The following is a 25,631-nucleotide window of genomic DNA, read 5'->3' as shown; positions in this document are numbered from 1 at the left end:
GAATTTTTTTTTTAAATTTATTCGATCACTTTTAATAATTTTTTGTGGGTAGTAGTGAGATCAATCCAAAACTAGATTTATTTTCGCTCAATTTATATTCATGTATCAAGTGCTCTTGATATCTCATGAATTAAGATCCAATGAGCTCAATTGAAGGTATACATGTAGACAAGTGTTCAATTTCGCAATGAAATCAATAGATCAGGATGGATGGTTGAGGTTTAATATAGCTAATTCATAGTTCAAATCTTTTAAGCTTTCATTAAATTATCTTAGTGGAGGATTTTCAAAAAAAGAGTTTGTCCTTCATTAAATTTTACCCAAAAATTTTACCCAAGGATATATATATCATGATCTCCCTAATATCCTTTATTTTATGTTCATCTGATTTGATGAGGACATTTTTTTATAAGTATCGGCCGGCTCATTAATGACTAGCAGTCCATTAATAAATGCATAACCGGTTAGTTTATATCCTACCCTATCATTCGCATCATATTAGTCGGATTTATAGTACATACATTTAAGGTTTCAGAGGAAGTTAAAGGGGTCTACCATTGTATTGGTGATTCGTCTCTACTCCCAGAATATGTCTACCATTGTATTGGTGATTTGTTTCTACTCCCAGAATATCAGGTCATGCTCAGCCTTTGCCAAAGTCGATTTCTTCATTAGGTTAGAATACGATCAAACTGTGAACATGTGTCTTGACTATAGTGAGTTTGATATTTTATAGGGTATAATATCAATTAAGGTTAGACCTATTTGAAGAACTAAATCAAAATTATTGATCTAGATAGTTAAGGTTTCTACAAAAATATCAAAATTATTAACCTTTTTAACATTATGATAACATTTCTATAATATTTTTCATGTATAGTAATGAAAGATATCAAAAAATGCTCAATTATTCTATCAGTGAGCTTTAGTTTATTCCTCCAAATATACCTAAGACATTTCATAATATTAAAACCAAGAGCAAAAATGCAAAAATTTTTACCATTTAGGACTACTTCGGTAAATAAACTTTCCTTACTTAGACAGTGGAATTTCATTAATGGATCATTTTAATCGAAGTAGGAACTTAAAATAACAACAATGGTATATATTTACACTAAAAACATCACATATAAAATTAATTTTTATTATTTCTAATTATTAAGTATAAAATTTTTAATTCTTTTAAATAAAATTAAAATTTTTTACTCTTCTTATTTATTTTTTATGAAATTAAATAATAAATTAATATTCAAATATTAACTAAATTATAATAATTCATAAATGTTACTATAAATTATTAATTTTGATTTTATTTTGTTAAATAATATTTTATTTTAATATTATAAGCTACCATTATTAAATATAATATAAATATTTTATCTATTTATATTAATATTTAAAATAAATAAATAAAAATTAAACCTGAAATTTCCTTTTTTTTTTATTTGCATACTTTATTAAGTATTAGTAACCAACATGCTTAAAAACAGCTTCTATTAGTAGTATAATGGTAGCCTTCATCACAATTGCTATTTGTTTGGGTCTAATGAAGTGTCCCATTTTGAGCTTTCATCACAATTGCTATTTACTATTACTTATCAAAAGAAAATAAATGGGGAATTCAATGAATAGCATTCTATCTGGTTGAATTTAAAATCAATTCCAACTAATTTAATAAAAATTAAAATTTTAATATTTATAAAAATTAAATTAAATTAATTTTAAATAGAAATTAAATCAAATTAAATTGGTTTAATTCAATTTGATTAGATTGATTAGGCTTTTTAATAATTTTTATTTTATTTTTAGTATTATAAAATTTAATTGAAATATTTTAATTTTAATTATACTCTAATCTTTTTATATTATCAAAAATAATATATTATTATCACTACTACTCGACTCAATTTAAATTTTTTATTTTTTTATTAAAATCAAATCGAATTAAAATAATTAAAAAATTTTAAATTAAAAATTAAAATGAACCAAAATAAATAAAAAGTGAATCAAAATTTTAAATTAATTCAATTTATTAATTTTTCAATTTAATCTGAATAGAGGTAATTCTAATTTTCTTTCTATTAAAAAAATATGGATATTACCATTAATCAACAATTTTTACCGTAAAACCAATTTCTATTATACAATACTAAGTTATTTTAAGCGAAGCCAATCATGAAAAAAATTTATAACCATCTATTTAAAATTAAAAATTTTATAAAAATTTAATTTAATTAATTTTTTTTAAAAATTAATTTTTTTAATTTATTTTTTTATTTTAAAATAAGTTAAAATTTTATATAATTTTATAAAAATTTATTTAAATTCTCTTTTAAAAAATAAATTATATCAAATAAAAAGTAGATAGGAAATATCTGCAAATTTTTTATTTATTATAAAAAATCAATTTTTGTTTGAAATATTAAAAAATACAGAAAATATTTTTGTCAAAAGCTTAATGGGCTCTTCTTTTTCCTGTCCAGTCTAATTGACAAGCCCAGCTAAAGTATTGTGGGCCGGAAGGAGGCCCGTAATGTTATCTCCTCGACCCGGCCTCCACAATTTTCTGCTTTCCTTTTGGAACTGGTCGTCTTCTCTACCCATCTAGTTTTCTCTAGGTGCTAGGCTTCGAATCCTCGAGATGTTTCCCGAATTATCTCTATGCTCCGGTTCTGCTTGGTAGGCGTAGCTGCTATATATATTGCAACATCTCCTCTTTCGAAGGTTTTTTCTTTATAACTCGGCTTTTGTTAAATTATCGATTATCAAGGACGCAGTATATCAGATAGCCATTCCTAGGGTTCTTCTTGTTGTCAATTTGAAGTCGTAGATATGGCCAAGGACGGACCCAACTGGGAGGGGTTGCTAAAATGGAGTCTCGCTCACTCCGATGGGCTTGGCTCTAATCGTAATCTCAGGTAATTTTTCCTGTTTCTCGTTATATAAGCTGTCAAATTCACTGTATTGCATGAATGGTTTGGAGTATTTACTTCCTTTTTTTCCATATAGTTATCCAATTAAAATATCAACAAGGGGAAGTTTAGTGGAATTTATTTTGTGTTGATGTGTTTTCATGAGGATTTGATTTGGTGCATTGTATGTGATAGTGAGGAGGATCGAAGATGGTTTATGGAAGCTATGCAAGCGCAGAGTGTTGATGTCATCAAACGCATGAAGGAGATAACTCTTGTTATGAACACCCCTGAGGAAGTGTTGGAGACTCAAGGAATTACTCCTGCTGATATTGAAGGTAGTATTACTCCTGTTGTGACTTTCTAAGGGTTTTTTTTTTCTTTTCTTAACGAATTGTTATACAATGGAAATCTCGTACTGGGTATTGATTTGTTGTCCGAATTTTTGCTTTTTAACAGATATGTTGGATGAACTGCAAGAGCATGTTGAATCCATTGACATGGCAAATGGTAAATTTTCCAGTTTCCATGAAGTTAATAGGCGAATTTTACTCTTATCTGTTTTTCCTCTTCTTGTCCTGCTGAGTTGTAATGTATGTCTCAGTTTGCAACTTTATAGGGGCACGATGCTGTTTAAGTGTTTATAAGTTTGTTTCTGCAACATCATGTTTTTATTATACTAAATGCTTGCGAAGAACCCATTCCTTTTTTTTCATTCTGTTTGGATCTTTACCTTTTTTCAGAATCAGTTCATCATTTTGACTTGTCACTGAGTCTGCTCATTCCATTAATAAAAAGAGGAGTTTTCTTGGCTTTCTGGTTAATTATGCTTATGTGACAGATCTACACTCAATTGGAGGTTTGGTCCCACTCCTTGCTTATCTGAAGAACTCTCATGCCAACATTCGGGCAAAGGCTGCAGAGGTTGTAACCACCATTGTACAGAATAATCCCCGGAGTCAACAACTGGTCATGGAAGCAAATGGCTTAGAACCTCTTCTTTCTAATTTCACATCAGACCCAGATGTGACTGTTCGGACCAAATCACTTGGTGCAATATCCTGTAAGTGCTACTTTTAGTTGTATATGGATCATGGTTGCGTTCAACTTTGATAGCTATACTGGCTGTGTTCCCTGCTTGCAACATTGGGAAGATATTAAAGTGAGTTATGTTGTGATTCTTAGCTTTAATTCGACACAACAAGCTTGGTATTACTGCATTTCGTCTGGCAAATGGTTATGCGGGCTTGAGAGATGCTTTGGGTTTTGACAACTCCAGATTTCAAAGGTGCTTCTTGAATAATATATAGTTATGCTTCCATTCTTCTTGATTGGTTACAATTGCATGGTTATAATTATTGGATAAGAAAATAAATTTAAAATTTATTCTGACAGAAGGATGCTCATGCTTGTGAATAAGAAATTATAGCCTATTGATGGTGGTGATCTAGTTTTACCATTGTGCTGGTTATTGAATTAATTTCTATTCCTTTTTTAGGAAGGCTCTCAACTTGATCCATTACCTGCTGCATGAGAATAGCTCAGATTGCAGTGTAGTGACTGAGTTAGGATTCCCACGCATATTGTTGCACCTTGCGTCAAGTGAAGATGCTGAGGTACGAGAGGCTGCCCTTCGGGGCCTTCTTGAGCTTGCTCGAGACAAGAAAGGTGGGAATAGTGGCAGAGTAGGGGAGGAAGATGAGAAATTGAAGCAACTGCTTGAAGAACGGATAAAAGGTATCAGCTTGATGTCATCTGAAGACCTCGAGGCAGCTAGGGAGGAGAGGCAACTGGTGGACTTGCTCTGGAATGCCCACTACAATGAACCATCATCTCTACATGAGAAAGGGCTACTTGTTCTCCCTGGAGAAGATTCCTTACCCCCTGATGTTGCCAGCAAGCATTTTGAGCCTCCTCTCAGAGCCTGGGCTGCAAATCAATCTACGGATAACAATTCCAGTACCGAGAAGAAGCAAACTCCTTTATTATTAGGATTAGGTCCTCCACAAGAGGCTGAAAATGCCCAAGGAACTTCAAGCACTGTAGTCAATGTAGATGAGCAGAACAATGCCCCAAGATAAATCATTAATGTAGCACAGGCATTCTATATGCATGTTGAAGCAGGTCATGTATTTCCTTGTTATTTTGCATTGAATCATATATTTTGAAGTGGCTGCTTTTTAGGTTTGGCACTTCTTTGGTGCTCATGTTAAAATGATATAATTAGTGGTTTTTTATTAACTTAAAAATTCATGTCTTTGAGTTGCTGAATAATCTGGCATAAATTCTGGATTGGGTGAATTAGTGATGCTAATCTTCTTAGATATTCTCTGGTGGTGACTATAAAAAACGTTTTTTTTCTAAATGATACTCTTTTCTTGAAAAATTTGCATTCCATTTTTAAAATTGATTGGAGATCCTTGCTGTTTGTTGATTAACAATGGATCTTAGATGCTTTAAAACAATTCCTTCCTCCTCAGATACTGGCTCTTAAGAGGGTATGGTAGGTGGAATTGGAACGGTTGATTAATCTTGGTTGTCATCTTGCTTGAGAAAGTTTAAGCTATGCTCCTTGCAAGGGAAATTAGAACTTTCCACTTATCTGAGTCAGGTTTTTCTTTACCATCTAATAAAAATATAAATCATCATGATATCACAATTGATACTTGTATTTTCAAAGAAAGACTACTAAAACTAAGGAGAAGCAAATTGTAGAAATAAAAATGGCTGTCATCCATTATAAACCTTCTTCTATTTGTAACTGACATCTAATTCCCAAATTAACAGTCGAAGAAAAAGCAGAGAACACAGTAACTAACATAAAAATCCATACTTGATCCACAAAATACTCTGACAACTGCTCCCAAAGCCACTCAGCTGCAGTTGCAGTTTCTTATTTAGGAGGGCAGAAAGTGATAACATAGCGAGAAGCCCTGCATTTGTTCAGGCTGCTAGAGTCATCAAAAGCATAACTATAAGCCTTTGGACATATAGCCTTGAATAGATGTGCAAAAAGGGTAGGCTTGCAAGTCTTTGGATTAGAGTAGTCTCCTGTGCAGCAATATTTAGCTGATTGCATAGCCAAGCAAGCACTTTTACACCCCACTATCTTGCCATCTCTTTTCACTTCAAGCGCAGATGGGCAGCAGATGTTGAGATCAACCTCACATGATGCTACTCCACATCCAATTCCACCACCCACTGGTGCCATTGAAACTGGCAAATTGAACCCATCAACCAAACTAACATCATAGAAGTGCAAGGGAGAAGTAGAAGATCCCAGAGTCATTTCCACCATTGTTGCAGGTGGTGCACCACCAATGCCTTGGCAGTGAAGTAAGCCGGAGCAATCTCCTGTGTAACATGACCCTTTACCATTCTTGTCAAAAGCACATCCTTGTCTACCCCATAATCTCCCCGACCACTTCTGCGGTAAATCAACGACGACTTCCTCTCCGCTGCCTAGATGAAAACCTCCATCTTTCGGCGTAGGGTGGCCTGCACCTCCGAGCATTCCAGGCCATATGCTTTCATTGCAGTTGTTCACAATAATGAGTTGCTCCCCAACTGCAACAAACAAAAAAAAATCAGCAATTGCATGAACCTCATATTCAAACTTAAATACACGTAAAACAAGTAATAGAAAGGCGAGTACTTGCAGAGGAGGAAGATGTTAAAAGGAGGAGGAGAAGAGAAACAAGAAGTGAAGCAGAAGAGGACGGCCTTAGCATTTTGTTGTATGGTTTTGAAGTTGTGGGGTTAAGTGGAGCAGATGTTGCTTGAATTTGTAGTGGAGGAGTCGAGGGGTGAGTGCGTGAGAAATAGCTTCCAGATATAGCGCCACAAAGGCACGAACTGGAACCGCCTTAGCTTATCAAGCGAAAACGGTTAGTGACCCATAGCATTGCTTTTCTTTTCTCCGCTCTTTTCACTTTCACTTTCATGAGTATATATGCATTGCTTCCAACAGGGGTTTCATTCTCTAGCACTATTTTTTTCAAAATAAAAAACAAAACAAAACAAAAGAAACAGTAGATAGGCCTAGCCATGGTCCGGTTTGAACTGCAATAAGACTGAAGCCAGTCAATCGGTTCTTGTTTCTAAACCGGATCAAAACTTTATATTAGAAGCTGATTCTGACTCCATCTTCTAAATTATAATCGGAATCAGCTGATTCAAACCGATTATTTGATTTGATTCTTTTAAACTTTTAAAACAATTATATAATAAAATTTTTACCACTTACAATTCATATATAAATAAATAAATAAAATAATGAAGTTTAATTTTTTAAAAAATACTTGTAAAAAATATTATTTCTTCTTAAACGTGAATTAGTTGATTGTTTAAAATTTGAATTTAATTAGAACTATAATTATAAAAAAAATGATAATTGTAATTGCTTTAAAACCAAATCAAAACCATCAAAAATTAAAATAATTTTTAAATTGTTAAAAATCAAATCGATTTTGATTTGATCCGTAAATCAAATCAAACTGCTGATTTTAAAACGAAATCAGCTTTTGACCAAGCCTAACTATAAGCTCAGCTCAGCTCAACATGATCCTTTTTAAATTTTTATTATTTTCTTTATGTAATATATTTTCTCATATGACGATCTTAGATTAGCAGCAACATGCAGAAAGGCTTTGTTAAGAAGTTTATTGATATGCTAATTAAATAATAATCCCATAAATTAGGCGACAATCTTAAACGAGATCAAAGTAATAATGTGATTTGCGAATAAAACAACCACTTTTTTGCTTTATCCCTCTCTTTATTTTATTTTATTTTATTTTTAAAAATAAGTTGCAGGAATAATATATAGTAAAAGAAAACTAAAACAATAGTGGAATTATTGGATTTTATCATTAATAATTACAGGAGATAATCTCAAAAACAAATTAAAAAAGGAAACATAATCATGCCTCTTACGAAAAATTATTATTTAATTTTTATAATATAAAAAAATTATTAATTAATTTATTATTTATGAAAAATATATTAAAACGTTTTTAATATTTTAAAATCTATTAATTATTTATTTCGTTAAGTATTTTATTATTTAATTTCTATAATTTTAAAAAATTTATTAATATATTTTTTAAATTTTTAAAAAATTTATTAATTAGTCCTTTTAAAATATTTTAATTTTTTTATAATATTTAATAATTAAAACTAATAAAAAATTAATTAATAGATTTTTTAAAATGTTAGAAATAATTTAATATATTTTAAAAAATCATTAGTGAATTTCTAAGAATTAAATATTATTTTTTTTTAATTTTATACAAAGGTTTAGTTATTTTTATAGTTAAAAGCTTTATTGAAAATGTAACGACCCGGAAATGGACCGTCACCGGCGCTAGGATTCAGGTCGGCATAAGGCCGCCAGAACCCGTAGCAAGCCTGCTATACTCTCTGTGTACCTGTAAAAACTCATACATGATCATATATTTTCTGTGAAAATAAAAACTTTTCTTTCTCTGAACTATGGCTTAACCTGTGCATGCACAATCTCTATACTTTGTATTCTGCACCCCTGACTAGAGCTTGCTAGAGGGGTTAAATCATACCTGTTAAGCCTGGTTTTTCACCTGTTTGTAAAACAGTTATATAACTTGATCATGTATACAAAAGACTTATAAAATAGAAGAACTAAGTCCAGCCCACTTTAACTATTTACACAACTAATACATCTCTTTCATATTACATGTCCACTCTAACTATTCAAGCTCTTTATTGTTTTTCTTATGCACCTCTGACTTGCCCTTGTACAACCTGTACACTGAAACCTGCAAAACTGGGAATAAGGGAGAGGGATGAGCTCTATAGCCCAGTGAGTAGAACAATAACACCTGTCATTAAAACATGATCTTATGGAATGCATCATATCACAGACAATTCACATCTAGGGTAAACCTGTCACCACATAGTCCCAGTATCTAATCCGTGCCAGGCCGTCAACTGGGGTCCTGGTCTTCCTGTAATGCATACATACATCCAACATACATACACACATATTTTAAATTTCCAGGCCATTGATGAGGTCCTGGATTTTTCCTGTATAAATAATAAATCTGCCAGGACATCGCATGGGGTCCTGGACTTCCTGTACAAAAACAAACCTGTCAGGCCGTAGAATGGGGTCCTGAACTCTCTATACCTGCCAGGCCGTAGAATGGGGTCCTGGACTTCCTGTCTGGGACTATTGGATCATTCAGCATTCACCCACATGAACAATTAACTATGCAATGCAACATATTCGTGATTTCTAATGCAATCATCCTATGCATACTCATGATGAATGAAATATGCTAAAACATTACATTTCGTAATTAAAAGAATTAAGTGTAGTTCCACTCACCTCTGACTGACTCTGACTGACTCTGCAGGCTCCTGAAGCGGTACTCACTGCTGAACTCTCTGGTTCCTCTGGTCTGTGCCTACACAGATAGACTTAAATGAGGGACCAAACATACTCTAACATATCTCTAAACATCTCCCCAAAAACCCCTTAAAACACCGTAGAACAATCATTAGAACAATCATGGAAAACATGCAAAGGAAAGCTGGACAGGGCACTTTCGGGGGCACCTTCGGCGGCCGAATGTGCATGACAGATCCGAAAGTCCAAATGTTCGGGGGCAACCTTAGGCAGCCAAAACTGCCTTCAGAAGAGGTTCGGCGGCCGAACTCCCACATTCGGCGGCCGAACCTGAGTTCATCCAGAACTCAGCTTCGTGCACAGCCATGCCATCCAAACACTAACCCTCCAAACATGCATCCCACCTCTCCAAACATGCTCTAACACTTAATCATGCATATAGGAGGCTTAAACCACATTAAAACTCCAACCAACATACATATCAAGCATACATATAGCATAAACGATTTATGCACCCTACTATGCACAACTTATGCATACGCATGCATAACTCCCCTTCTCCTTCATCAAGTTTATGTAAAACATGATAAAAACTAAGGATTCACACTTACCTCTTGCAGAACAAAGGCTGGTGTGACTCCCAACTTGAAAAGATGGAGATTCAAGCTTCACAAGTTCTTAAACTCCACAACTTCTCAAAACTATCTTACACTCACTTTAACCTTGTTTTTCTTTGAAAGATTTGATGAGAAACTAGGTAAGTCACTAAGGGGAAGCATGAACATGTCTCTAACCCAAAGGAAAGCTTAAGCACCGCCTTTCTCGGCCAAAAGCACCTTTAACAAAGAACCACCGCTTCACATTTGGTGGCTAAAGCTACATGCAACACCTCACCACCTTCGGAGGCCGAACATTAGAGGTTAGGGGGCCGAACATGGGGTACTTTCGGCAGCCGAACTTCAACTTTCGGGGGCCGAAAGTGGCAAAGACTTCCTTAGCCTTTTCTCTTCAAACCTCATTTCTTTTCTAAACCAAAAGCTTAAAACATGGAAAAATATTTTAGAAAACCTTCACTCTACCCTTCAGGGATGCTCTGACATCCTAGATTCCATCGGACGGTAGAAATTTCGATGTCTGAACATGCCGGGTATTACAGAAAATGTTTAATTTAGACTATTTTCAATTTGTTACCTAAATTAGTCCAAAATTTCAATTTAAGCTTATTTAATAAAAAAAAAAGCTTAATTTCTTAATTTTTATTTAAATAAACAAAATAAAAAACCTATTTTTTGAGATAATTTCTTATTTTTTGATCTAGCTCAAAATTAAAGAAGTTTAATTTTTTGATTTTTGAATTAAGTACCTATTTTTATTTATTTATTATATACAATTAATAATTAATAGGTGATATCAGTAATTAATAGCTGATATTAATGAATCTTTACTAATTGTTTATAAAACTTTATATAATCGTAGTGTTTAATAAGTAAATGTTAATAATAAATATATTATATTATTTATTTTCCTATTAAAATAAGTGTATTATTATTATTTACTTATTATAAGAAAATTAATATAATTTTGATTGTCATATTATTGTTAATTTTATTATCAAAATAGATAAGTAAAAATTAGATAATATAAAAAAAATAAGAGTGTCATAATAATGCACATAATCGAAAATGAGAAAATATTTTTTTAAAAAAAAATTTACCATTTACTTTTGATTTTTTTAGTTTTAAAAATATTTTAAAATATTTTTAATATTTTAAAAAATTTTATTAAAAAATTTTTTTGGGATAATTTATATTTTTTATAATGATTAATTATTAAAATTAATAAAAAAATTAATTATGAAACTTTTTAAAATATAAAAAATATTTTAATATTTTTTTAAAAACAAAAATATCAATTAATGAGTTTAGTTACAAGACAGACCCATTAATAAATTTTTCTATAATTTTTCAGAAAACAAATACGTCTAAGACGTGGAATTCGAGAGAAAAGACTACTTGTCGTTTTCTCTGGAAACGAAAGACTACTTGTCGTTTTTTCTGGAAACGAAAGACTACTTGTCGTTTTTTCTGGAAACGAAAGACTACTTGTCGTTGAGAAAGCTTCACGGTTACAAAAACTGTTCTCATCCATTGTGATGCTGCTACTGCTCTATCGGGTTCACATGGTTTCCGCCTCTAAAACCTTTACCTTTTGATTAGGGTTTTACAATTTCTCATCTAAAGAAGAAGAAGAAGAAGAAGAAGAAGAAGAAGAAGTAGCGATGATTCGTTTCTTGTCTCGAGCAGCGACCACCGTTGCCCGATCAGCCTGGTTGAAACCCATTTCCAATGGACCCTCCTTCTTTATTCCGCCAGCAACATCACCGTTGAGATTCTTTCATGAGGAAAGCAACGGTCCAAATGCAAGCCCAGTTGCTCTTCAGATGATCGACTACGCTCTCTCTCTTGCCAAATCTCAGAAAACAGGCATTTATCTTCAGCCATTCTCTTTTGTATTTTCGTTTTTATTGGGCACAAGAATCATTTCTATTTTCATTAATTTTTTTCCTTGTTCAACTATATAAGTAGATGAATCGTTCGCGCAAGCTATGTTAGTACTAGAGCAGTGCCTTTCTTCTCAGTCAAGCGAAGGCCAAGATATTGTGACCCAAAATTCAAAGGGGATGGTCCTACTCGCTATGTCTAACTTATTATTTGGAAGGTTTTTCTTTTTTCCTTTTTATTCACCTTCTTTTTAGTTTTTTTTTTTTTTTTTTTGGTATTTCTTATTTCTGGTATTTGTTGTGTTCATAAAGGTCAGTTTTTTTTCTTTAAAAAAATTCTGGCATATTGGGAAAGTCATGTTGGTCTTAAATTGATATTATGTAGAGAAAATTATGATGAGGCAATGGAGAAGCTCCAGAAAATACAAGATTTAGCGCACTCTTCTTTGGGTGTTAAAGGTTTTTTATCCTAATTTTTTGCTTTTGTGGTTAAAAATTGTCCGAGTGAGTTTCAGTTATGCAAAGGGTATTGACTAGATAACTTTTTTTTTTCCTTTTTTTTTTTGTGGTAGTTGCTGCCATGGAAGCCCTTGTTGGACTCAATTTGGAGTTGGGGCATGTGAGTTATTTTAAGTACTCTTCCCATGCATTTTGCGCTTCCTCTTTGTTGTTGTGTATGCTTTGAGTTTTATATGGAGATGGTGCTCCCTATATAGGATGATACTTCATCAGTGCTCGCAGATAAATGCTTAGAACTGTTGGGCAAAGATGAACGAAAAAGGACTGTTGGGGAATATGTGGTTGCAGATGCTCGTGCTAAGGCAGTTAAAGGACTAGTTGAGCTTGTTTGTGGCAATCTTGGATCAGGTACAAGCAAAGCCACTGCTGAATTTGTTGTTTCATTGTATAATTATTGATTGTTTTCCTTTTTCATTGTAGCTGAGTCATTATTCCAAGGATTTCAGGACAGTGAGGGTTATGTTGGTGAGCATCTCTTTCATCATTTAGAACATGTAGTGTGCTCTGTTTTACCATATGCTGAAGTTGTGATATACAGGAAATGCTGCGTTATCATATGGAGAGTTCTTACATGCCACAAGGAACCTCTCATTGGCAAAGGATGTGTATCAGAAAGTTATTAATGAGGTGGCTGAAAACAAAGACTTCTCTGGCATGCATGCCTTAGCAGCTTGTAATATGGCTTCAGAGGAAGTTCTGTTAGCAGCCATCTGTGCCTTGGGGCAGCTTGAGGCACATATGGGGTATGCTTAGAATTGTTTGCATTTTTGCTTGTCTTTTCTGCTAATTGGATCATTCGATATAAATATTTATTAAATTACTAGCATTTGTTTCAGGAAATTTAGTGATGCAGAAGAGACATTGACAAAGGCATTGAATAAAGCAGAGCAACTTTTTGGTCTGTTGCTTCTAAGTTCTCTTGTTAATTTCAACACATCTGTAGTTTTTGGAGTTAATTTATGGATTGTTTCTTAGCAACTTATGTTCTCCTAATGATATCATCATGCAGGGTCTCGGCATCCCAAGGTTGGTGTAGTTTTAACATGCCTGGCTCTCATGTTTCGGCAAAAAGCAGTACAAGAGCATTCAACTTCTCTTTTAATACAAGAGGTCAGAATCTCCACATGATCATTTTAATTTTTTTGGCAATCTTTGCCGGATAGAAATCAAAGCTTTGGGCGGGTAAATGTCAGAATGGTATTGCTCATAGTTTAGGGAAAATTTTCCTTTTTTCACTTCTCTTCATACCCTTTTTAAAATGAGATGCTCATTTACTGTCTCAGAATATTAAGCATACTGTACTATGAACATGATGTGTTCTGATGTAGAACCAATACCACAGTCAAAAGAAAAGAAACAAAACGCAGGAAATTATATTAATTCTTAACTGTCGACAATGATCTCTCTCTCTTTAGAAAATACCTAAATTATGAAGGTATTTAGAGACCTAATAACTAATCATGCTATTAGGAATATAAATCCCAAAATCGGAAAATACTAAATCAATACGAAGTTAATAACTAGAAATTCTTCTAACCTGCAATAACTTTTGTTAGTATCCCTAAATGAAATACTGTTTCCTAGATAATAAAAGCCTAAACTTCCTAATAGAAATTGTGCTAGAAGTCTAAACTAAGGTACTAGAAAATTTAAATTACAGTAAGGATCTTACAAAATTAAAAATTAAAAATAAATTAAAATAATTGATAAATATAGTCTTCCTTAATGCCATCTTTCTCCTTGGGATGGAGAAAATTTGACCTTGAGTTTTCTAGTGTTGAAGAATCCAGTATAGTAAAAGGTATGGCAAAAAAGAACAACCTTTGCACCTTTGGACAGATCAAGAGGCATGTGTTTGGTGGGGTGCATTCTTGCTCCTTTTAAGTGAGCACTTCTTATGAGGTGAGACATGCAAAAACCTGTACCTCTAAAAAATTGAGGAGAAAGATTACCTTTTTACTACTAAATACGGGATTTCCAAAACCGGGACACACTAGTCAAGTTCAGGTTTAATTAATTTATTAAATAGGACGTATTAACATTAGGGGACCTTTCAGTAGACCTGCTTTCTTCTAGTAGGAGATTATTGTCATAATAACCTAGGGTTTTTCAAGTTATAAAATTAGAAAAAAAAAAGCAAAAAACTTTCTAACACAAGTGCAATTCCTGAAGGCAAAACATTTTCAATGTAAAGTATAGTTTTTGAACCAGTGGTTTCCTTTTCCAATGAGTAAGGGAGACAGAGAAGTTATACATGCATGCAAAAAAAAATATTTATTTATTTATCTTAGCCATTTCTCCTTTTTCAGTTGCTTTCATCTACCATATCCCCATTATTTGACCTTAAAATACTGTTTTAAGGTTGTATCTGTTTCTTCTATTTCGTCATGATAAGTTTTTCCATCTCTCTTCCTTTCCTCCTCTATCTTGTTCTGCATCAACTTAAACTTTTCTCATACAACTTAAATTTAAAAAATTTCTCAAATCTCAGCAACTTGAATTTTAGTTCTACCACATCATAAATACTTTCAATAACGATTATGCCTCACATTATTTGATGTGCACTTCTTTTGTGCCTTGTGCCTTGGGAAATAAAAATACCTATCACCTTAAGTGTGCCTTTCGCCTTTTGCTACCCTGGAAGAATCAATAACCTAATATAGAGAATAAATCAACTCTTTTAAGAGTGAAATGGTGAACTTCATTCTTTCCTTCACATCATCAAGAACTACTGCAAATATCAAATCAATTACAACTACAGCTGAAAGCTCTTCAAGTCATCACCAGCAAGACTTAGATAAAAATTTTAATTTCCATTATTTTCTCCATGGTCAGGTTATCTTCTATCCCTCGGATAGATTTCTTGAACTTTTGCAGCATGTTGAATTTCATCATGTTAAGTCTTAACAATCAAAACTTTTGATTCTTCAAATTTTGTTTCTTGCCCTTAATTGTAAAATTCTTGGCTTGCATCCATTTGACTTGTAAATGCATGTTTAAGGTCTCTTAATACTGCTTCCAGCTTATACAAAGTTTCAAGGTGCATCTCATTTTTCTTGAAATAAAATTTTTAAGTGAGCATCATGAGCCAAATAGTTAGAACATGTTTGTGGCATTTTTACAACATACTTGTCAAAACACATTAATTCTTCCTTTCTTCAAGTTTTCTCTTCCTAACTTGTAAAGGTTGTTCATTCTCAAAGCTCTCTCTAGTCTCTCCCTAATCTTTAAAAGTCGTTTAACAATTTGAAATTCATAAAGCAAGTCAGAAGGACAAAGTTCAGCACAACTATATTTATCATGCAAATAGTATATCCCATCTAATTGTACCATGTATGAAATGATTTCATCTTGTAATATTTCAATTTCATTCCACATAGCATCTAGTTGTTAAGGAAGGGATGCTATCTTCAAAGGAACAAGGAAAAAATGTAGCACCAAGTTTTTTTGGTCCTTGTCAGATAACAGCTCCCCTACTTAACATGAGTATTAAGTTGGCTGTTGTGTATCTTGAGTGCTGCAGTTGCATACACTAGAAAAGCTGTTTCTTTTAAATTGCAAATCATGTTGATTAAATCACGTTTCTGCAGTGGATGAAAAAGGGCCACATTGTTGAGGGAGCAATTAAGATATCTCGGTCAAACTAGTGGTGCCTAATTGATGTAGAAATGATATAAAATTCAAAAGGAAAAGAATAAGAAGTCACAAATCATATTAATTCTTGTCAATAATAGTAAATTCTAGAAAAATACTTACAAATTAATAATTTCAACTAGGAAAATCTTAAACCAATGCTAGGTTACTTATATTCGGGTGCGAGTGTCACAAATCGGTATATGTCCTTGTGTCTGACTTGTCTACTTTCTAAATAGAAAATACAGGGATATGAATCTAAAATTTTGACATGAGTTTTGGATATGGTATGTTATATAAAATAAAAAAAATGTAATAGTAATTATAGTCTGAATAGATCATCAAATACAATCAAATACATCATCTAAAATACAAACGATTAATTTTGTCTATCTAAGAAGAAACACAATGTTTGTTATCTAATATTCTTTATCTTGAGAGAAGAATGCTCTATTAATTATGATTTTTCAACTTTAGAGATCACTGTAACTCAGAGTGTCCAACTACATGAATATGTGTTGGACTTATATTCCATATCTCGACATGGGTGCAATGTGGCAAATGAAGAGTTGGAGCTATGAAAGACCAATACTAAATAAGAAAATTTTAAACCTACAGTACCTCTTCTTTTGACGTTCGTAAATGATTAAAACATTATTTCCTAAATAATGGAAACCAAACTAGAAAATCTGAACTAAATATCTTGATTTTTACAATAATAAATTAAATCAAAATAATTCCTAAATCTAGTTTTACTGCAACAATGGTATTGTAGTTTATTTAGCATTTCAGTCTTTCAAATGGTTTTGGTATTGTATCATCAACAGGGACTTTATAGGAGGACAATGGATTTGCTGAAAGCCCCTCCGCTGGAATCTGAAGGTATGGGGAAAAATTTTGTTGATGCTAACCCTTTTGTCCAACTTCTTGATGCGTGTCTTTCTGATTGCATAGGCAATGCAACAATGGGGAGTTCAAATAGAAGGGATATTCTTGCCCTTGCAAGAGGTATGGCTAACCATTCACTCCTTATCATAATTTCTGAAGCAAGTCTTGTATTGATGTTAAAAAGTTGTAATTTTCTCGTTATTAATTGTTAAATTTGGGCCAGGCCTAACTCACCCCAAAAGCTAGCTCAAGGGAGGAGTGTCTATAGCCTATATAAGGGGCACATTACCCTTTCCACAACCGATGTGGGATTCAACGCACCCCTCACGCCCAGAATTTTTATTGGTGCGTGGCACATTTATGGGGCGCTCAACATCGGATGGGAGGCTCTGATACCATGTTAAATTTAGGCCTGGCCTAACTCACCCCAAAAGCTAGCTCAAGGGGAGGAGTGCCTATAGCCCATATATGGGGCACATTACCCCTTTCCACAATTGGAAACCGATGTGGGATTCAACATTAATGACTATCAAATTATAGCATTCACTTCTTTACCTCTTGAAATACTGAGTATTAGTCAATTTTTTTTCGCACTAGCATAATTTTGCTCCTGGAATCATTTTAAGCTGCTGGTTAAACGTGGATTTTGTGGTTGTAAGTTGATTAGTATGTTAAATTTAGTATGTCAATATAATGATGTCCCAGTTTCTCAGGAGTCGGTAGTTTCAGATGCTACAAAATGTGTCTGTATTCTAATTTTTGTGGGTTGTTATGTTGAATCTTTTGGCTGAAATTGCAGGTGGATATGCACAAGCACTTTGTGTTCAACAGAATAGGGAGAAAGAAGGAGAAAGGATGAAAAGGTGGGCAGAGGCGGCATGGAAAAACAGCCGTTTTTCACTAACTGAGGTGCTGAAAACTTCAGAATCCTCCAACAAATTGCCAGTTATAGATGCTCGAATTGGTAGGATCATGTAGTCTGTCCTTTGGAGGGGCACTAGCAGTTCAATGTCGATTAGAGTACATCAGAAGGACATGCAGAATTTAATCGGATGAATGCATCTCGTATTTGCAACAGAGGCAAAAACACAAAATTTCAAGTTGTACACCACAGAGCTATGTGTGGACTGCACTGGAGGCATGAATGCATCTCCTCTGTGATGTTGTGCTACTCTTTCCGGTGTTGTATTATCGACTTGAGAAATACATGCTAAGTTGTAGATTATCTAACTGTTTGTTGCTCACTGCCTTGCAAATAAATTATCTGGGTCAGAAGCCTAGAGGATTGTAGAGTTGGCAATAATGCAAAATTTTATATATTTGTATAAAGACTGTGGGAGAGATAACAATGTTTGTTTTGATGATGGAAGGTTTAACTGTTGAGGTGATAATCGTTGTCAAATTCACCTAGAACAACACTGCCAAATGAACAGTGTTTATTGAGTTATATTAAAAATATTTTTTTATATATATTGCATTTAAAAGAAGCGCTTCTCTCTAACGGTTACTCCAACAAGTAATGTTAATTTCTGGCAAAAAAACAAAATGTTAATTGTTCCTTATGAAAATGGGGCAAGTCAAATGGGCACCTTGAGTGGACGTTATTACAGTTGGTACTCTAGATAGTATCTGATCTTTTATGCCATAATTATAGTAATCTGAACACATGAAAAAGAAATTACAATGGCAAAAGAATATTCAAATTATTTCTCTTTTCTCATTCCTTTTTTTTTTTTTCTTTCTAGCTACTAATTCAAGTATGAAATGGCTAGAAAATAGAAAATTAGTTCCCAGTGTGTATATGACAACTTTTTGGTACACAACGCTGAAAGAGTAAATTTATTTCATAGTTTACAGCTTCAATGAGTAAATATGATAATTATAAAGTTAAAAAAGAGTAGTAAAAAAGAAAAAAAAGAAAAATCAGCTCAACTATACCAGTCACACACAGTAACAGCATAATCTGATTTGGATACCAAGTTGGGAAGTACAGAGCTTCCAGCTCTTAACAAAAGCAACTGGTGTTGTACATGATTAGTGAGATAAATTGGGAAAAACTTGTTAAACATCAAGTGGCAGAAATATGATATCTTAACATATTACAAGGAAGTGAAGTGTTGTTTGCAAACACCAATGGAACAAAGATGCATCACAAAATCAGTTACAAAACAGAAGAATCTTCAGAGAGGAAGATCAAGACCTTTCCCAACTTCCACCCCAATCACTTGAAGTATTCCTTTGTTCAATATCTGAAAATATTTCCCAATCCCACAGTCAAAATCTAAACAATTCATTCTATCATGCACAATATCTAATGTAGTAAAAAAAAAGAAAGCAAACTTACAAATTCTACAATGAAGGTTCCCATGATGCCAATCATACAAGCTCTAGAATTCCATATTTCGGCAGTCCTAGTAAATCCAAGAAAAGGGGCTTGGAATTTCGGCTCCACTTTCGGCAATTCCACCTGAAAAAAATCAAACACACCCACATGTTTCTTTCAATTCCATTTCCTTTATTTGCAATCAGCAAAAGGAAAAAAAAAATCGATGAACAGAAGGAACCCATATAGAAGAAAAAGAACATACACTAGCAGGAACCTTAGCAGCTCGGACCTTGAAAGAGATTGGTTTCTTGGTGATTTTTGCAGTTTGAGTAGAATCCTTGAAAATCGTAGGCTTCAGGCCTTGGTGAGGAATGGTTAGAGGTTTAGCTGAAAGGAAAGATGATGAAATGAAAACAGCAGAAGCCATCGTTTTACTGTTGTTTTTGCTCTTGCAAAGCGTGACCACTCACTTTGATTATCTTCCCTACTGTGCTCACTACAAATTCCCTGGACCAGAATATTCCCCAATTTTTCATTTCCTTCGAATAAAATAATATTAATTAATCAAATAAAAATTGGTTTCTTATAAATATTCAAAAATTTTTAGGATAATTTATAAGTATGGTACATGTGAAAATTAAAATATTTTAATTTAATTTATATTAATAATAATTGAATTTATTTTAAATTTCATTAAAAATTAATATAAATTAATTAAAATATTTAAAATTTTGATTATTATTATTCGAATAAAATTTCAATCATTTAATTTTGTATATATTAATTAATAATTAATATAAAAAATAATTTTTATTTAAAAAATTTAATATTTTTAAAAAATATTTAAATTTTAATTTTTAAATAAAAAATATAAAAAAATTTATAAATATTATTATAAAATATATATATTTTTATATTAAATTAATTATTTATATAAATAAATTCAATGATATTTTATAAATAAAATTTAAATTTAAACCATTATAAATATTATTTTTTAAATTTAAATTCATATCAAATCTAATTATAACTATTTAAATTCATCGTATTAAAATTTAATATATCGTACTCGTGCACATCCTAATCTAGCTATATATATTGAAGAATATTTCAAATCAATATATTTAATATTAAAATCAAGTGAGGACAGAGTTTGCCTCAAATATTTATATTAAATGGATAGATAATGATTTTAAATTATTATTGCTTTAAATATAATTCTTAAATAACAAATAATTTATAATATAATTTCTAAAATTCAACAAAAATCATAATTCAGTCTCTATTATTTAATAATAAAATAATTTAATCATTAAAATTTTATTAGATAAATAAAATAATTATTTTATTAAAGTTAATTATTAAATTATAATAATTTAATTCTTTGAAATTTTAATTTATAATTTAATTCTTTTAGTTTTAATATTTATAACAATTTATTTTTTTAATTTGATAATTAATTATTGATTAACAATAAAATTAATTAATGAAGTATTTTATAAATAAAATAAAAATTTTAAAACTAAATTATTTACCATTAAATAAGAAAAGACTAAATTGTAAATTTTTTTACTAGACTTTAAAATCTTTATTATGTTAGGATGAAGTTAGCACTGATGCATTCTCCCAATACATGTATTACAATGCATATAAAATTATTTATAATTACTTTGATTAATATAAATATATATTCATTAAAAATTAATAATAGTTTATTTTATATAAAAATAAAATATATTGATTTGGAGAATTATTATATATTTAAGTTTTATTTTCTACATAATAAAATAATTTTTTTAGTAGAATTTAAATGATAATAATTATCAAACTATTATATAGTAATATGAAATAAAATTATTAAGAATTGGAAAATCATAGTTCCTTTTTTTTATTAAGAATAATAGTTCTCTTAAAAATAAAAAAAAGGAAGATGAAATTGTAAGGGTTGTGTAAATATTTCAAACAAAATTTCACTTTTTAAAGAATTTATTTTAACTTAAAAATATTATTTTTAATAAAATTGAAATTAATCAATAATTTAGTGAAAATTTATTTAATTTTATTTATGAAATGAATCATTTGAAAAAAAAATGTATATTGATAATTTTTTCTGGCAATAATTTAATAATAGTACTCAAATAAAAATTTTAATTTATTAGTGAAAAATATATGTATATAATTATACAGTAAAATTCAAAGCAAAAGTTTATAAAAGTTAGCATGCGGTAGTAAACTGCAGTATGCAAAAAAAGTTTAAAACACCCGAATGGATTAATTAATAAATTTTTTAAAAATTTGAGAGATCAATTAATAAATTTTTTAAAATTATAAAAATTAGATAGTAAAATATTTAATGATTAAAATTAATGAATAAATTAATTAATAAACTTTTTAAAACATGAACAACGTTTGAATATATTTTTCAAAATCAAAACACTAATTTGATGGATTTCTCTATACTATAAAAATGTTAAAGTAATTATTTATTGTTTTTGTGGAACCTTAATACTTAATATTCGATGTCAGAATTGTTATTATTTTAAATTAAGAGCAATTATAAAGATCATTTGGCAATTTAATCAATTCCGTGAAAGTTAATTTTGCAGCAACAGAGAAAATGCCCCACTTTGTGGGTGCTTTATCAATTTCTTCCAAGTCTTTTACAGACACAGCTAAAGGCTATAGCAGCAGAACAGCTTATCAAATGAAAATTGTTAGACAAAAGTTAATTTTTGAAGACAATTAATTCATCCTCTTTATTCTCTTCTGCATTGATTCACGATTACTGCTGTTTGATCCTGAATGATCCTTAAAGAAAGAGAGATCAACATGGGAATCATACAACTCAATCCTTTCTGTCAACAGAACTGTCACTGGACTTGAAGGACAGTAGTTTGAGTTCCCACAGCCTGCTAAGTTGTAGACTGGATTAACCAGCTTTGCTTCCTTCATGTACTTATGGCATTTCATAATATCATCCTAACAAAAATTCAAAACCCTATATCAAACATTGCTTCAAGGATGAAATTATAACTGTGTATCAATTTTATTTTTTTTATTAATAGAATTATTACCTTCTGATTCTGATTGAAGAAGCCTGTAAGATAGGCAAGGTGAGCTTCGGACTTTGATGGAATTAGCTCTTGTAAACTGCACCAGAGAGCTGAGACACAAGCTATACTTGGTCTATATTCCACCAATTGGCAATCTGCATAATGTGATTTTATGATCATGCAAATTTATTAGAATCCTATTGCAAAGAACTTGTTTTTCCTTGAAATTATAACATATTCCATGCAATAACAGCAGATAATACTATAATACTGCAACAGACGAAATCAAGTTAAAACAATATGTTTTTTTTTTCTATGATCCTTTTAGACAATGTATATTTTCCCAGAAAAAGAAGAATTAGCTACAAGCCTTAATTATCATAAAAGATTCAACATTATATTAACTAGTAAGGTAAAGGAAATTATCTTTCTTGCAACTTCTTCAAATGTTAATGCATGTGAAAGCATATACCTAGTATGGCTCCAACAAGCAGCTCTGTGACTCGGGCAACCAGTTCCTTTGGAAGACGAGTCTTCGAGGGGTCGATGTTCATAGTGAGCAGTTCTACATAAGAATAAGCTGTGGTAGAGCCAAGTCGCCATTCTAATGTCTGTAACAGGATCAGTTCCATTCTCTGGATTGTGATTGATTGAAATGAATGATCCAAGTCCTCCATCTTCAACCACCAAGAACAGCACAGATATAATGCATTGCAGTGACTTAATTTCCAGAAACAACTCTAGAGTTTATGAAGTGGAAGTTACCTGAATTTCGTGCAAGGTAGGAGGAGACGTCTCACTAAACTTGGAAGCAACAGATAGACAAGCAATCGACAGCAATTCAACCATCCAATTCTTCCATCCCTGCAAAATTGTCCGATGTAAAAACGCCTTTAATTAAGCAAAAAATGAAGAAATTTAAGTTATTATGCTGACAATCAATGTCCCTTACGTGAAACTGATTCATAGATATAAATCGATCGAGGTAAGTTGCTGCGTTGAAGAGGGTCACAAAAGAGAGGTTCAATCGACTGCGAGACTGTAGACATAAGATAATCCATCATGAGATTAAGTAGTACAAATGGCAGCCATATCTAAGTCTGAAAACCAACCTTGACAAGCCATTGAATCGCTTTGAACCTGGCAAAGAACAATTTTTCAGATAGAAGATGCTCTAGATATCCAGGTTCCGGCATGTAAGCTAACTCCTTCTGCAAGCATACACAAATGGCCTTTTCACAGTCTTCTTTGGTGGTGTAGAATGAATCAGACCAGTAATCATCAGTGCCATAGCTATCATCAGGAGCTGAAGGAGAAGCTGTGGTGGAGAACCAGACTTCGTCACAAAGCAAATTATCCATACTTTGACTCTGAAGGAAACAGCTAAAACTTGTAGCAGGTGGTATATAAAGAAATGGGTAATGAAAAATCATCAACGGAAAATAATTTATATTATCAAAAATGGAAATTAGCAAGCGTAGGTGTGGATTAAAGGTGGTTAGAGGAAGGAAGTGAGATATAAAAAAGAGGAGACATCCCTCATGAAAGGAGGTAAATGCTGCATGGATATTATAATTACGAGAATGCAATAACCAATTGCGTGAATGCACGAGGATGGTTGAGGCCCTTTGCATAAATGAGCATATGCCATTTTCTTACAGTATGGAGAAGTGGAGGAGGAGCACTGTACAGTTATTATTCCTTACGTGTTTGGAGATTAGATTAGCAGTTGAAGCTTGATGCTATTGGAAGTTGGAACTCAACACACCCACCAGTTTTACCACTCAGTGGGCCCTCTTTTTCACGTAAGTTGACGTTTTCCAGCTGGGATTGGGCCCACGTTTTCAACTTGATGGATGGGTTGATTAGTTGATCGTGGGGGTTGCGCCGTGATTGCTTTTACTGTGACCAGTTTTTTTTACTCCTTGTGACAGATGGATATTTTCTTTTTCTTCTGTTAGATTTTTCATTATTTTATTCACTTTTCTAAAGCTTGCGTTTTGATCGCAAAGAGTGCAATGAAGAGCAATAATATATTTAAAATTTTTACAATTATTTTTTAATTTTAATTTATATATAAAACATTTTTTTTCAAACATCCATCTTAATAGTTTAAATAATAAAAATAGATATTTTTTTAAAAAAATATAAAAATATATAATTAATGTGAAAATAGTGTATTCATAATTTTTATTTATTTTATTTTTTTATATATATTAAAAAGAAATATAATTTCTTTTAATAATTTTTTAATTATATCTATTTTAAATAAACTAAATTTTATTAAATATTAATAAATATTTTAAGAAATTTTTTAAAAATAAAATAAAATTATAATAATTAATTTATATATCACTATAATTTAAAAATAATAATAATAATTTAAAATAATAAAAAAATAAATAAAAATTATAAAATGAATAGAGTATATAATAATTATATAATAATAATAAATAAATAATTTTTTCACAACATAAATAAAATTAATGGGTGTAGTGGTAAAATATGGACTTTAAAAATGTTTGACGTGATAAGCCTCCAAAAAACTAATTAGAGTTGTTTAATTATTTTAATTTTAGTTTTTATTTAAATTATATTAATCTTTTAAATTTTATTAATTATAATTTTTAAATTAAATTATTTATTAGTCGTTTGTTATAATAATGAGCTATATACAACGGTTAAGCTATTTGTTTGATAGGTAGGATTAAATTAAAAAAATTGATCGAATCGAATTAATTTAAAATTTTATTTTGATTTTTTATTCATTTCGGTTCGTTTTGATTTTTAATTTTAAAAATTTTGATTATTTCAATTAAATTTAATTTTAATAAAAAAAATTGAATCAAACCGATTAGTGATAATAATATGTTATTTTTAATAATATAAAAAAATTAGATCATATTAAAATTAAAATATTTTAATTAAATTTTAAAATATTAAAAATAAAGTGTAAAAAATAAAAAATTTATTAAAAATTGAAGTTTATTAAATCGAACCGAATTAAACCGAATCAAATCGATTCAGTTCGATTTAATTTCAAATCAAAATCGATTCGATTTGATTTTTATAAATATTAAAATTTCAATTTTTGATTTATTCGGTTTGGTTGGGTTTTAAACCGAATCAATCGAATGCTAACTCCTAAATATAACAGAGATTATAGCGTTTAAGATTTATAATTAGCCAGTAAAAATATTAAATAATTTAAATTAATTATTTTGAATTAAATGAAAATAGATTTAAAAAGTATTTTGAATAGATTTGAATTAAACTGTTTCAACTGTTATAAAGTCACACTGAGCTAAAAAAATATGTAAAGTTAATGAATTTGAAAAAAAATTATTTATGAGACGAGATAGAATTTTTTAAAAACACTAACAAATCTCAATGTTGAAAAGTCTAATAATAA

General features: G+C 31.0%; 5 protein-coding genes across 7 annotated transcripts; 2 read left to right on the top strand and 3 right to left on the bottom strand.

Annotated features, from left to right (window-relative positions):
• Positions 1-2,609: 2,609 nt before the first annotated feature.
• LOC110623419 (hsp70 nucleotide exchange factor fes1) lies at positions 2,610-5,104 on the top strand. Its single transcript, XM_021768360.2, has 6 exons — positions 2,610-2,918; positions 3,108-3,250; positions 3,372-3,422; positions 3,754-3,975; positions 4,098-4,200; positions 4,411-5,104. The coding sequence occupies exons 1-6, from the start codon at positions 2,833-2,835 to the stop codon at positions 4,991-4,993; spliced, it is 1,188 nt and encodes a 395-aa protein (XP_021624052.1). The 5' UTR covers positions 2,610-2,832; the 3' UTR covers positions 4,994-5,104.
• Positions 5,105-5,621: 517 nt separating this feature from the next.
• Positions 5,622-6,794, bottom strand: LOC110623471 (thaumatin-like protein). Its single transcript, XM_021768430.2, has 2 exons — positions 6,568-6,794; positions 5,622-6,479 (listed from the first exon to the last, which is right to left on the bottom strand). The coding sequence occupies exons 1-2, from the start codon at positions 6,641-6,643 to the stop codon at positions 5,806-5,808; spliced, it is 750 nt and encodes a 249-aa protein (XP_021624122.1). The 5' UTR covers positions 6,644-6,794; the 3' UTR covers positions 5,622-5,805.
• A 4,617-nt stretch (positions 6,795-11,411) lies between these two features.
• On the top strand, positions 11,412-18,216 carry LOC110622970. 3 transcript variants are annotated; one of them, XM_043960060.1, is made up of 12 exons: positions 11,414-11,783; positions 11,886-12,018; positions 12,186-12,259; positions 12,373-12,419; positions 12,517-12,667; positions 12,740-12,784; positions 12,858-13,062; positions 13,156-13,217; positions 13,329-13,429; positions 16,780-16,834; positions 16,907-16,960; positions 17,640-18,216. In XM_043960060.1, exons 1-12 carry the CDS (start codon positions 11,579-11,581, stop codon positions 17,816-17,818), a joined length of 1,311 nt encoding a protein of 436 aa, XP_043815995.1. In that variant the 5' UTR covers positions 11,414-11,578; the 3' UTR covers positions 17,819-18,216. The 3 variants fall into 3 exon arrangements, with proteins under 3 accessions (XP_021623435.1, XP_021623434.1, XP_043815995.1); XM_021767743.2 differs by lacking the exon at positions 12,186-12,259 and having other exon boundaries at positions 11,412-11,783; positions 12,542-12,667; XM_021767742.2 differs by lacking the exon at positions 12,186-12,259 and having other exon boundaries at positions 11,412-11,783; positions 12,533-12,667.
• A 568-nt stretch (positions 18,217-18,784) lies between these two features.
• LOC110622971 (light-harvesting complex-like protein OHP1, chloroplastic) lies at positions 18,785-19,661 on the bottom strand. Its single transcript, XM_021767745.2, has 3 exons — positions 19,429-19,661; positions 19,185-19,307; positions 18,785-19,089 (listed from the first exon to the last, which is right to left on the bottom strand). Exons 1-3 carry the CDS (start codon positions 19,591-19,593, stop codon positions 19,021-19,023), a joined length of 357 nt encoding a protein of 118 aa, XP_021623437.1. The 5' UTR covers positions 19,594-19,661; the 3' UTR covers positions 18,785-19,020.
• A 2,134-nt stretch (positions 19,662-21,795) lies between these two features.
• LOC110623284 (putative cyclin-D7-1) lies at positions 21,796-23,895 on the bottom strand. Its single transcript, XM_021768202.2, has 6 exons — positions 23,332-23,895; positions 23,172-23,258; positions 22,985-23,083; positions 22,692-22,896; positions 22,241-22,374; positions 21,796-22,145 (listed from the first exon to the last, which is right to left on the bottom strand). The coding sequence occupies exons 1-6, from the start codon at positions 23,851-23,853 to the stop codon at positions 21,909-21,911; spliced, it is 1,284 nt and encodes a 427-aa protein (XP_021623894.2). The 5' UTR covers positions 23,854-23,895; the 3' UTR covers positions 21,796-21,908.
• Between the last annotated feature and the right edge of the window lie 1,736 nt (positions 23,896-25,631).

Source organism: Manihot esculenta, chromosome 9 (assembly GCF_001659605.2).
Source record: "Manihot esculenta cultivar AM560-2 chromosome 9, M.esculenta_v8, whole genome shotgun sequence".
NCBI classification, from domain to species: domain Eukaryota; kingdom Viridiplantae; phylum Streptophyta; class Magnoliopsida; order Malpighiales; family Euphorbiaceae; genus Manihot; species Manihot esculenta.
Note: the sequence above shows the minus strand (reverse complement) of the source record. Positions and strands in the feature narration are given on the sequence as shown.